General features: G+C 42.4%; 1 protein-coding gene and 1 long non-coding RNA gene across 3 annotated transcripts in view; one reads left to right on the forward strand and one right to left on the reverse strand.

The window, feature by feature from the left end:
- LOC144036599 (uncharacterized) overlaps nt 1–12,771 on the forward strand; it is a 129,186-nt gene that overhangs the window by 60,306 nt on the left and 56,109 nt on the right. The window lies entirely within an intron of this gene.
- The window catches only part of fstl4 (follistatin-like 4), a 120,618-nt gene that overhangs the window by 46,452 nt on the left and 61,395 nt on the right, over nt 1–12,771 (reverse strand). The window contains exon 7 of the mRNA XM_077547344.1: nt 610–852. Within this exon, the coding sequence (XP_077403470.1) occupies nt 610–852 (243 nt within the window). The remainder of the gene's footprint in view (nt 1–609; nt 853–12,771) is intronic.

Raw genomic sequence — 12,771 nt, forward strand, 5'->3', positions numbered from 1 at the left:
AATGGTAATTAGAGTTAATGAGTGAATTGCATAGCATCGTAATTAGTCAATTGTTTTAAGTTGACAAAATGATGTAGAATTTTTGTGTCAATCGTCTTGTGCCGCAACTATTGTATCGTAATTGGAGGAAGTTGGATCAGATCGTAGATTAAATGGACTAAATCGTATCACATAGTAACTGGACTGAATTGCACCGTTTGTCAATCGCATTGCATCGCAGTTTAATTTGACTGAATTGTATCATTTGTAAATTAGACTCAAATTGTATCAAATAACAACTCAATTTGACAAAATCGTTTATGATGAGTTAATTGCATTACATATATCAAATTAATTAAACTGAGTCAATTAGATCATATCACAACTTAATTTAACAAAATCCTACCACATCGTAAGTAGACTTAAGTGCATCGCAGAATGGGAATTAGTCAATAGCATCATATTGCTCCATAATTCGATTACGATTCGCATCGTAATTGGACTAGACTGCATGATATCGTGTCGTAGACGACTCAAATCTGAGGAGAAGTCCAGACATTAAAAAAAACAACAACAACACAACATCATTGATGCTAACGCTAATAATGGCATTGCGGGTACGGCATTTACCTTTGAAGAAGCAGTCCTTGCTGTGCACCACGTAAATGCGCCTCTTCTCCACGCAGGCGGTTCGATAAACCTCGCAGTGGTTCTCGTAGAAGCGTCCGTCCGAGCCACACACCGGCACGAAGGACGCGCGGCATTTCTCCTGGCACACGCACTCGGCGCGGCCCGTCGCCGCCATCAGCACGCACTGGCGCCCGCGACCACAGTAAGTCCTCCGACAGGGACCGCTGTCCGGGTCGGAGGCGGCTGCAACAGAAAGGAAAGACGGAGGCTTCAAGAACAGAACCATAAACATGATTTGAGATCCTAATTTGCGACCCTAATTCTTGTCTTAAACCCATCCCAGGTCTGAAAGCCACATTTGAAACCCTAAACTAGACTTAAAACATTAATCCTGTTTTGAAATTCTAACTCAAAATCCTAAACCTGACCTGAAACCAGTTTGAAACTCAAAGTTACCCTCATTTCAAACACTAACTCCTGTGTCAAACCCTACCCTTATATTGAAACACTACTTACAGTAAAAAAATAAATAAAAACAATTCTAAAAAACAGCGCTTGATTAAGCCTGTCTTTCATTCCTACTGTAAAGGCTTAATCCTGTCTTTAAATCCCAATTTGAAACCCCAACCCTGATTTAAAACGCACTTTGAAACCTTAATGTAGACTTGAAACCCTAACTTGAAACTCTAATCCGAGCTTTAAATCCTGATTTGCAACCAAAAGCATGACCTGAATTTCATTAACTAACTCTGACTCCAAACCATAATTAGTAACCCAAATCAAGACTTGAAAACCTTACCTTGTCTTGAAATTTTAATTTGAAACCAAAAACCAGACTTTAAAGCCTACATACAAATTCTAACCCTGGCGTCTACCTTTGTCAGAAACACAAATGAAAAAACTGTTGAGAAACAGCAAGTCGCTCTCGAAAAGTCCATCCCAAACCCGAGGCAGCCTTGAAACCCTACCAGGAAAGCCCAAGCATGCCTGTACATTGAATAAACCGAACCAATGACATCTATTTCCATTGCTTCCTATGGGAAATAACTGAAACAATAAAGCCGGCTGTCGGTTGCTCTTTTATCATAATCACGTATTTATTTCGCTATCGTCTGCGCCGAGGAGAGGCGTTCGTTTGCCTCCTTATCCCGTCGTACTAATTGCCCGCCGCGTCTCGCTCTCTGAAGCATCTGTGGGAAATGCAAACTAGACCCCCACCCTGCCCCCGACCAACCCTTCGGCGACCTACGCGTTGGCGCCAAGGTCGATTACAAGACGGTTCGCGGTCTCGGGGCGTGAGAGATTAAAACGCTTAGTGGCCCACCGCCGGCTGGCTTTCTTGCTACGAGCGGCCCCTTAACACCCTACCCCCACCCTGCCTCCCGCTTACAACCATACAGCACAAAAGTTGCTAACAATACACAAGACGTTTGACATTTGCGTCTCGCTCTCCAGGCTAAAATGCGAAATCCAACGCGTCTAAGCGGGTCCGAGTGGAGACGGCAGCGTTGTTGTTGTCTTTTATTTGCCGCCTAAGATGTCTCTCGGCGGGAGGCTTCAATTGGAAGGCTGTAATGATCCTTTTCCGTGTTTGTTCGCCGCCTTATCTGCCTGACATTTCGACAAGCCGACATGTTGATTAGCTTTTAAGAGGATGACGGCAAGATGGCCGCCCGGCGCCGCTCGTTTCTACGACAGACAACTGACCAAGTGGGAACCAAGAAAAGGGACATGGAAATACAACCAAAAACCTTTGCTAAAAACCCTAATTGGAAACCCTAACCTTGAGTTTAAACCCTATTTTGAAACCCTTACCAGACAAGGAAATCCTATTTTCAAACCTTAACCTTGTCTTTACACCCTATTTGGAACCCCTATGCTAGTTTGAAACCCTATTTTGAAACCACGTTCCTGGATTTTACCCTTAATTATTATTATTATTTTATTTTTTCACGTGGAAGGGTAAAGAAAATGGCTGGCACTGAATTAGTTCATGTTATTGTATGACTCGAGTAAGTTGAATCGTGTTTGTGTACGAGGCCTTCAGGCGCACCCGTCATTTGATTCTGGCGGCAAAACCCTCAAACCTCGCCGCATTTAGCCACTCACAGGCCTGGATTGACTTGAACCCGGGGCGCTCACGGGTCTCCTAAAACCTACCACTCGTCCCGCGAAAGCCTCCAGAGGGGGGTGCCCGCTTGACATTTTGACTCGGCTTTTGTCGGAGAGTCCAAATGTGCTGGCGCAGCGCGTTATTCGATTAGCGGGCGGAAGCGCGCCGCCAATAATTAAATTCGCAGGGGACAAGCCGTCGATGGGCGTCTCATACGCGACAAAGCGCTTGTGACACGACCAGCTTGCTGGGATGGAATATCAATGCCACGTAGCAACAAAAACTTGCAAGCTGAGACCAGACAGATAAGAACGTGTGGTACACCTTGCGATGACAAAAAAGAATGTAAACGATATTGAAAAAGTACAATTGTGGGGAAATAATGACTGCGATGATAAAAGGACAAAAAATATGTGAAATTGATTTTGTGACACACAAACCACATGACGGCTTCAATGCACACAGACATGGAAGCAGAAAAGCAAGCAAAATAGCAAATACACCCAAAAATCAACGAGATTACTATTTGTTATATGTTATTATATTGGCTGTTAGCATGCTAGCATTTTATCAGTTCTCATCTCACTTTTCTGACAACATGGAATGATGTGAAATTATATAGCTTACCATTATGCTAGCATGTTAGCATTTTAACACATTTCAAATAGAACTCAACCTTTTCTACTCTACTTCTATGGTTGCTGCCATATCTTAGCATAGCAACGTTGATTTTATCAGTTGTTAGCATAGCAACTGCTTGCATATTAGTATTTTACCATTTCTCATTTGAATATTGCTCAAGTTAAAGCCCCCACCCACCAACTCTTGGAGTGCAAGAACCAAGACAAAATCCTCACTCCACATCCTGGTCACCACCTCTTCCAACTCTTTTCCTCAGGCAGCTGCTATCGCTCCTACTGCAGGAGTCAAATTCCTTGTGATGGAGCACAATCTAAAATCCTTATCAGTAATGCTATAGCACTTTCTCTGCCCGGGTTGTGAACTTGTTACATGTTAGCATAGCAAATGCTAATAAATTAGCCTTTTATTATTTCTTATATCCGAATACAGGTCATGATGTAAAATCCTTTCTGCTGTTTCTTTCTTTGCGCTCTCTCTACTCAGGTTGATATTTTGCCATATCTTAGCATAGCATCTGTTAGCATGTTAGTATTTGATCAATACTCGGATTCACCACCTACGTAGTCCCCTTTGACTTCCTCCTTGATAATTCCCGCAGTTTGTTGGGCGACAGCCAGTCCGGCCGGTACGGCTCATGCTTGAAAATCCCTAATCCCCCCAGCGAAGGTATACGGTAGAACAGAAAAAGGAATAATATTAGCCGTGAAGACGTAGCAGATGGTGTGCAGCTGTTTGCACCAGCAAAAATATGACAATTTGTATTCAGCGTGGATTACCGTCCGTATGAATGTTGTATTAAACGTATGGAAATGATAGCAAAAAGCCGGCACACAAAGCACTTAACGCTGCAGTCTAAATATGTTCCGCCGCATGTTTTACCTTCTCATTAAGTCGGGAAAAGTGCATCGTTGCCTCAGAATGCAGGTGGAATCAGCTCATTTGCCTTTCTATAAATAAACACCGTTCATTTGCTTTTTAAGCACACATCGCCTGCACTCACTGATGTTTCTCACGGCAATTATCAGTTCTTACTTGATGCTTTTCTTTGTTACCAATCATCACCAAATACCGCTGAGGTTAGATGGTCATGAACCATGGAAGAATCCATGTCAACAAGTCAAAGACCAAGTCTTGATGAGTCAAGAACCAAGTCACAAAGCCAGTCAAAAACCAAGTCAAGCTATACATCACACAACCCTGCTACTACTTCCAATAAGACTTCATCAAATGCAAACATGCTAACAGTTGCTATGCTAACACCCAGCAACCCAAGGCCAGCTGATGCGCAGTTGGTAAACCTCATGAGTCCATTTAGTTTTCTCCTCCAAAATAGATTGAGTCTGTGTAGCGCTGTTCAATGCGGACCCGCTAATCCTTCCCGGTGCGCTTGTCTATCGATCACCGCCAAGGAGACTCTGATACTCACCTGAACACCTCCCCCTCAGTAAGGGGGTCACGTCCGCTTACAAGGTCCGCAAAAGCCTCCTCACGCAGGTGGGATTTAGCTGCTTGTGAACCCCCGCAACCGCAAACCCACCCCTGGTGTCTACTTAGGGACACTTCATTAGGTACAACATCTGATACGATCAAATGTTAACATTCTGCCCTTACAAAAAACAAGGCTCAAAACCTTCATTTGGAACCCTAACCTAATCCATAATTTAAAACCTCAATTTGAAAGCAGATCCCTCACTTGAAACCCCAGAAATGTTAACCCCGTATAGAAAACCCTAATCGTGTTTGAAATGCTAAACCTGGCTTGAAACTGTAATTTGAAAACCTAAATCTGGCTCGACAGCATAACTCAAAACCCTTGAAACTACTTTGAAACACTAACCCTGTTTTGAAACCTGTAACAAATGCTAATGCCTTTAGCTCAGCTATGGCATTTTTGATTGGGTGTTAGCATTAAGCTAGCAGAAGACAAAGTTATGTTTTTTTGAAAATATGCAAAGTGCAATTTTCTTTGTTTTATAATTAGTTTGACAGTACAGAACCTTTTTATGAAATGTTTTGTATATGTGAGGGGAAAAAAACGCTGTGGATTTTGATCAGTTTGGCTTACTGAAAATCGCAATCACATGCTGTTATTTGACAAGTTAAATTCATCCCATCCCGACGCAGGACTCAAACGAGTGAAAAAATACATCATGTTCTCCATTTACATCACAAAAGACAATGAAGATCCCTCCCCCAAAAATCCCTGACGAACAAGGCTATGATTACAAATCACAACACGTCCCCGAGGCGGCATTAGTGCTGACGCCGAGAGAGGCTTCACTCCGCTCCATCTTATGCGGGCCTGACGACCAGGCAGCTTCTCATGCCGGATTGTGCCTGCGATATAGATGAAATATTACAATCGCTACTAAAGTGTCTGTGGGGTCCTCTTTGGCCTGACATTATGGAGACAAAAGCACTTTCATACGCGATTAGCGAGGCAGCATTAGCCGGATGTCAGTGCCGTTAGAAAGGGCAGCAGATAAACAAGTGACTTATTAGCTTGTTTGCGGCATATCGCACAAACACACAAACACACCCTCAGTACATATTTATACAGTTTCGCTGCCTCCTCAAATAACAACAAATGATAAACTCAAGGACTGGGAAGCTCCTGACATAAAACGCTAACAACGTTGCTTCGATTTTCCAATAACGTGATGAGGACTCGACATGTCCTGCGGAGCGTGGGAAGATTGCACAAACAGGAAGACGTGCGATTCATTCAATTTTCTGATAGAAAATGTATTTTGGTCGAACAGCAAACGCTAACGTTTAAACGAAACTGATATGAACAATTACACTCTGCTTAAATATAGGAAAAGAAGCCTAATCAAAATATACATAAAAGTTACAAGTAAAGCTTGGCCTAGATAAATGTTTAAAAGCAAACATCCTGAAAATTTAATGCACATGTACTGAACTTAAAATACAACTGAATTTTGCTCAGGCAACAATTCTATTGAATACCACTAGAGGGAGCCTGTATACGTTGCACGTACGGCACAAAAAAATGTTAGGGGGGAAAAATACTACAAACCTAAACAAGTTATTGTACAGAAAAACAAACCCTGAAAAAATAAATATTCATCAAAGATACACAAATACACTACCGTATTAGAAAAATGTGCAAATATTGGACCAAAAAATATATAAATTCAAATCCAAACCTGAGCAGCCTTCCGCCATGTTTTGTAGCATTTTGCAAAAAGTGTTTCATCCGTACTGCAGGGGAGTCCAATCAACATCTCTTTGGGGGACATTAGTGTAGGCAACACACACAAACCGTCCGTTAACTGATTCAACAAGCCCATTCTGAGTACAAATAAAGCTCCCGTTCCCAGCAAACTGTACTTGCGACTCATTAGAGAGACATTTGTTTCCCCACAATTGATGTAAAACAAAACATTATGCTTGTTTGGACAATCTGCATCCTTGGGATTCCTCCAAGAAGCCTTCCCAAGTTCAGCGAGCAGCTCGCGTCGGAGCAGGGAAGAAGAAGTTCAGGCAAAGTTCAGTCAGCATTTGGGTTAAAAAAAAAAATCTTTGTGCTTTTTAAACCAAATGCAGAAAAAAAAGAAGAAGTGAAAGGCGGGGGTGGAAGATATGAAAATAAAACTGTCTCACTGAGAATGTTTCCTGCCGAAAGAGGAATGCGCCGCTAACCTCATTGAGGATGCACTTTTATTGCATGCTAATGTGATTAGACTGTGAAATGTGAGGGGGGTGGGGGCTGGAGGGGTTCATTTGACAACCTCGGCAATCAGCACAACTCCTTAACGCAACTCAAGCACCACTCCTGTAAAGACGGTCATGAGAATTCCATGTAAGCCAAACGAGGCTGGGTTTTTCCAAACACCTTTCATGCCCCAAAAAGTCCCAATATAAAAATGGTGGGAAAAAAATAAGTTGATAAAGTTGTGCTAAACTCTTCAGAAAGCGGCAAGAAGAGCAATTTTATCCAATAGGAGAATGTGGGCATCAAGAAAAGAAATGGAGAAAAACTTGGGAGACTGGGGAGTACAATACTGCAACATTCAGTACAATTCTGAAGATTTTTGAAAATCTTAGATTATTAGATTTTATCAAAGAGGAGACTCTGGGCCGAAAGAAAAAAAAAAGGGAGATTGGGCTATAAATGTGGAGGCTATACTAATACTGCGGTGATAAAGTCACAAAATGTCTGCATGGGTTTTCTAAAAGGTAAGAAGAGGATTTTATCCACAAAGAGACTGCGGGCGATACAAAAACAGAGCTCTAAGTGCCTAAGTGGAGACTGCAGTGTCATATAACACCGTAGCATCTAGTACACTTATGAGCAAAAACATATCTGACAATAAAGATGCACAAAATTTGATAGTTTTCAGTTTTAACTTGTGTATTTTTATTCAAAGGGGGATTAGGGGCACCAAGAAATGAAATGGAGTAAAAATTGAAATAGTGGTGTATAATTCTACAACATCCACTACAATTCTGAACCAAAAATAAAAACAATGACTAAACTGTAAATATGAACACAAACATTTCAGATTGGAACAAATTGCGGGCAGAAAGGGAAACAAATGCGGTGCAACAAATTGAAGAGTATAAAGTATTCTGTGTCTTTGTTGGTTTCCTCTCTAGTAAGTAAACCAGTTTTATCCAAGACGAGATTGTGGGCAAGGGAATAAAAACAGATCAGTACAACATTGGAAACCGTGTTTTACTAACACTGTGCCTTTGTTGGTTTCCTCTGTAGGAAGGAGATCAGTGTTATCCAAGCGCAGAGTGCAGGCAGCAAGAAAAAAAAAAATAAAAATTTGCACTAGTTTGACAGTTACAAATATCATCAAAAAACAAACGACAACGACAATAGACGCCCATCTCCATTGTGGACGATTTCCACCTTCCCCTATTAAGCGGAAATGTGTAAAAATACAACATTCCAGTCACACAGGAAGTGATTCATCCAATCGGTGAATCTCCCTCCGCACCGCCTTGCCCCCGTCCCTCCTCGTCCCGCACCTGACAGCATCAATACGCCACGGCGGCGACACAAAACAGGCCGGAATTAGGCTGTGTGAATAATTCATTAGCGCCGCCGCCGCCGCTCGCCCCCCATTCAAGTGACAGCGCTCGTCGTCTTCAAATGAGGAACCGCCTCCCGGTTAGCGCGCAAAATAGCCAACGACACTTTTTTGTTGTTGTCTTTTTGTATTAAAAGAAGCATCTCTCTCATATGTGCGCAAACACACACACACACACACACACACGCACTTATCACACACACACACTTTAGGGAACGTCAGCTTCCACCTGTCAACATCCCAACGGCTCACTTGATGAGATCGCTTGCCTTCTGTTTTACATGCAGCTTTCATTTATTCAATAGCTTTCTTTGTGTGTGCGTGTGTGTGTGTGTCTCAGGGAAAGAGGGGAGAAGATGGACGATGTTGAGCAAAAATAGGGCAGTGGGAGGATGTGAGGAAAGGCCTGACGAGGGGCCAAGAAAACACGGGTTCGAGGGTGGAAAAGGAAGGTTACGAAAATGGAACCTTTATAATAAGCGGAGTGATGGATTTATTTTTTATTTTTTAAGTGAGGATGGGGGTTTGGGGCAGCACAATTTAATAAAATAAAGGAAAATTTGAATAGATTATTTCACATTGGGAATTTGACTTTTTAGAATTTTGATTTCTACTATTGAATTATTACATTATTATTATTTATTTTTTGTATTTATTCTTTTTATTGAATGGTCATACACATTCTATTAATATGGTCATAATTTAAATATTATTTTATTACATTTATAACACCAAGTCATATTGTGACGATCAATTCAATTGGCTTTATGCAGTGTATATATATATTTAAAAAAAAACTTACTTGAAGGTGATTAATTCAAGCTCAAGGACAGAACAGGGGTGATAAAGGGTGGGGAAAAAAAAAAGCTAGAGGTCATCACTGCGGGGTGAGCGTCTCCGAGACTGAAAGAGTGATGGTGGGAGCTTCTGAGGGACCACCACAGAGCGGTCATCATCTGTGCATGTGCGTGCATACATGCGTGTGTGTGTGTGTGTGTCTGTGTATGTGTGCGCGTTTGGCAACATGAAGCAACAATGTCCAGGGCTTGGATGCGCTCCAAAAAATGCGGGGAGAATTTGTGGAATGTCGGAAGAGCCGCTGCGTTGATTAAACCATGCGAGCAACAAGCCTCGGGCCCAATGCACATTTTGGACTCACATCCGCGTTTGATGGACGTGATTCATCAATTTGTTTACGGCGGAAATGCTGCAGACCACGTGAGAACCGCCACATTAAACAATAGAAATAAACACTTGACTTAAATTAATCCACAGTATAAAAAAAGTCCACACCACAGCATATTTTAGTAATAATGCACAATATTAAATTTTTTATTTATTTATTTAAAATTAAAAAAAATGCCATCTTGCACAATGGAAATAAGTAAAACAACTAGTAATAATCCACAGTAAAAAAAAAAAAAAACTAAACAACTGCCATCTTGCACAATGGAAATAAGCAAACCAACTAGTAATAATCCACAGTTAAAAAGAAAAAGTTCAGGTGGGTTCAGACAGGGGCCATGACAGGAACACTCAGCTTCAATCACATCATAATCTATAATAGATGCCCAATGTAAATATCTCATGAAGGAGCGTTATGGAGAAAATGAGTTTGTCCTTAACACACACATGGATGGACACACACACACATGCACACACACGCGTACGTGTACAGGGTGGCTGCATATGTAATATTAATGCTCTTAATGGATGCTACGTGTGAATGTCTTCTTGCTCCCGCAGTTTGTCTCGACTTAAACAGGACAGCTCGGCATTTTACATTCCATTGACTTACTTTTTTCGGGCGGGGGAAGAAAAAAATCGCATACACCGCCGCACAAAAACAACTGTTTTCCTTTTTTTCTTCTTTTTTTTGGCAAACCTCAATACTTGTTAACTATTTAAAGCCATTGGCGGTTTCTGCAAGATTTCAGACAAATGCTTCCAAAGGATTTGCTTGCGTTAAACAGGCTCAAAGTTATTTTGTAACCTGGCTAGTGATAGTCATTATAAAAGTGTAGAGCATGTTAGAAATTGTATTATTGGCAAAAGTAACGCTAGCAAGTAGCCATCTAGCATTGCAACTCAAGGATAAAGCTAGGAAACACGTGACGCAAACCAGAAAATTTGACAGTTTTTGTGAGCAAAATTTGGGACGTTGCCAGCTGCTACTGTTTACTTCAAAGAAAATGAGTCTGGACAGCTAGAAAAAACAGTTGGTGACGTGCCGCGCTGTCTGGGTGGCGATGATACAATGAGTCCCCACGAGGTCTCACAGGGGGCCACTAACAGCGTCGGCCATAGTGCCCTGATAGAGTCATAAATCATTCAGGAAGATTCGGGGTTAGCCAAAGTGCACCATCGTTTTTATTTATACGACGTGCCGACAGGACGACATCCGCTGCCGTCATAAAGTTTGCATAAGGCTGTTAGACAGCCGCCAACATTAGCTCTGTTACCCCCAAAGTAAAAAAAAAAAAAAAAAAAAAGGGAGGGTTGCCGATGATGAGGTCATCACCCAGGACGTTCATCATGGTTACCTACTCGAGTGGCAGCCCCCTATCCAAAAAGGAACCGCAGTTGGAGGAGAGGGGGTCTCAGCATGCCAGATCCATGCAGAAAATGTTGAAAAAGTTTGGCTGGACTTTTGAGTTAAGGACATCAAGTATGTGGGAGGGCGGGGTCTCGAGAAGGTGAAGGCAGTAGAAGGTCCGCGGTGGAAAGGTGGCCGTTCAATTCCACTGACTGGGAGAAGGGGTAAGAATTTGGACTGTGACTGCATAGCTCAAAGATTGAGTTTAGCGACTGGTATCAGCAAAACAATGCTGCCCTTGACTAAAGGTCACCACAGTTTTATTCCAGTCATGACGAGTTCCACGTAAGGGTCTCAGGGACAATCTCACCAATAGGGATGAGCGTCACAACGCAAACTGTGCCCAAAGGGGACCAGATTTTAAGATAAGAAGGCTGCCTTTGACTCAAAGTTCTATACAAAAACGCAGTCTGGGCAAAAGGGCCAGTGGTTGGATTCCAGGCGAGAAGGTTTCGGGGTAAGAGACACTGACTGGCATAGGGATACGACCAAAGGGCGAATTCAAACCCAGGATACTTTGAAAGGTAGACTCTCACCAGATGATTCACATTTCCTGAGGTTCGATTCCAGTTAAGAACCAAAATCCTGCTGACTGGCATAAGTACTCAAAAGCAGACCATGTTCAAAAAGTCCTTGGTTCGATATAAGTTTTGACAAGTTTGATTACACTGTCTGGCATAGGGATAAAACTGTGGCTTGTGACAAAAAGGTCCCAGGTTTGGTTCCACCAATTAGCTTCAGAATAAGAATATACCGTGCCAAAAATCGAAGGACCCAAGGTAGGCTTCAAATCCAGTATCCTTTAACCAAAGGTTGGACTCTCACATAAGAACCTAGGTTTCCCAAATCCGATGTAAGCCAAGAACGCACACTGTGAACAAAGGGCCCCAGGTTTGATTCCACTCACTATCATTGGAGTAAGAATGCAGACTGTTACCATGAGATCCCAGGTCCCATTCCACCGGCAACCAAGGAGATAAGGATAAGAATAGTCTGTGATAAAACGGTCCCAGGTTTGCTTTTGACTATCATCTGTGACTACAGGGTCCCAGGACTCCACTGTAAGATGAGACGAGACCATCACCAAAGGATGCCATTTACCTGAGGTCCGATTCAAAATAGAGAGTGCAGACTGTGTCCAAAAGGTTCTTGTTTTGATTTCGAAGACTGGTATTGGCAAAGGAATATGGACTGTCACCTAACGGGTCTTAGATTTGATGATGCCAATCAGAGAACTGAGATATAACTGTCACCAAGCAAATAGTCCCCCCGTTTGATTCCACCGACCATCATCTGTCGCCAAAGGACCCCAGTTTCGATCCTACAACTTGTACATACAGGATATGGTAAATGTCCCCCTTTCCTCATAGCCGAGTTGCCCTTGAGCAAAGTCCTTATAACTCACCTTGACTTTCCGCCGGACTTGTTAACAGGACACATTTTGGTCCAAAAGCTTTAAAAGCCCACTCCTCTTCTTCACACAGCAATACAAATAATGAGTAACACAGAGACATTTAATCACGTCCAGCTTTGCGGGGGTATTTTGCATGGCTGAAATTTGCATTTTTATGGAGTTCCGGTGGCCTTGGCTCGCCCTTAACTCTGTGTGAACACGCCAAGCAAGAGATAGGGACGTTAATTAGGCATCGGTAGTAGCGGCACCACAATGGCAACGGGTGCTCAATGGCTCCATTGCGTTATCGCTAATGGGCTCAAATTGATTAATGGACACGACTGCGAGCGGG

This window comes from Vanacampus margaritifer, chromosome 16, assembly GCF_051991255.1.
Source record: "Vanacampus margaritifer isolate UIUO_Vmar chromosome 16, RoL_Vmar_1.0, whole genome shotgun sequence".
Taxonomy (NCBI): Eukaryota; Metazoa; Chordata; class Actinopteri; order Syngnathiformes; family Syngnathidae; genus Vanacampus; species Vanacampus margaritifer.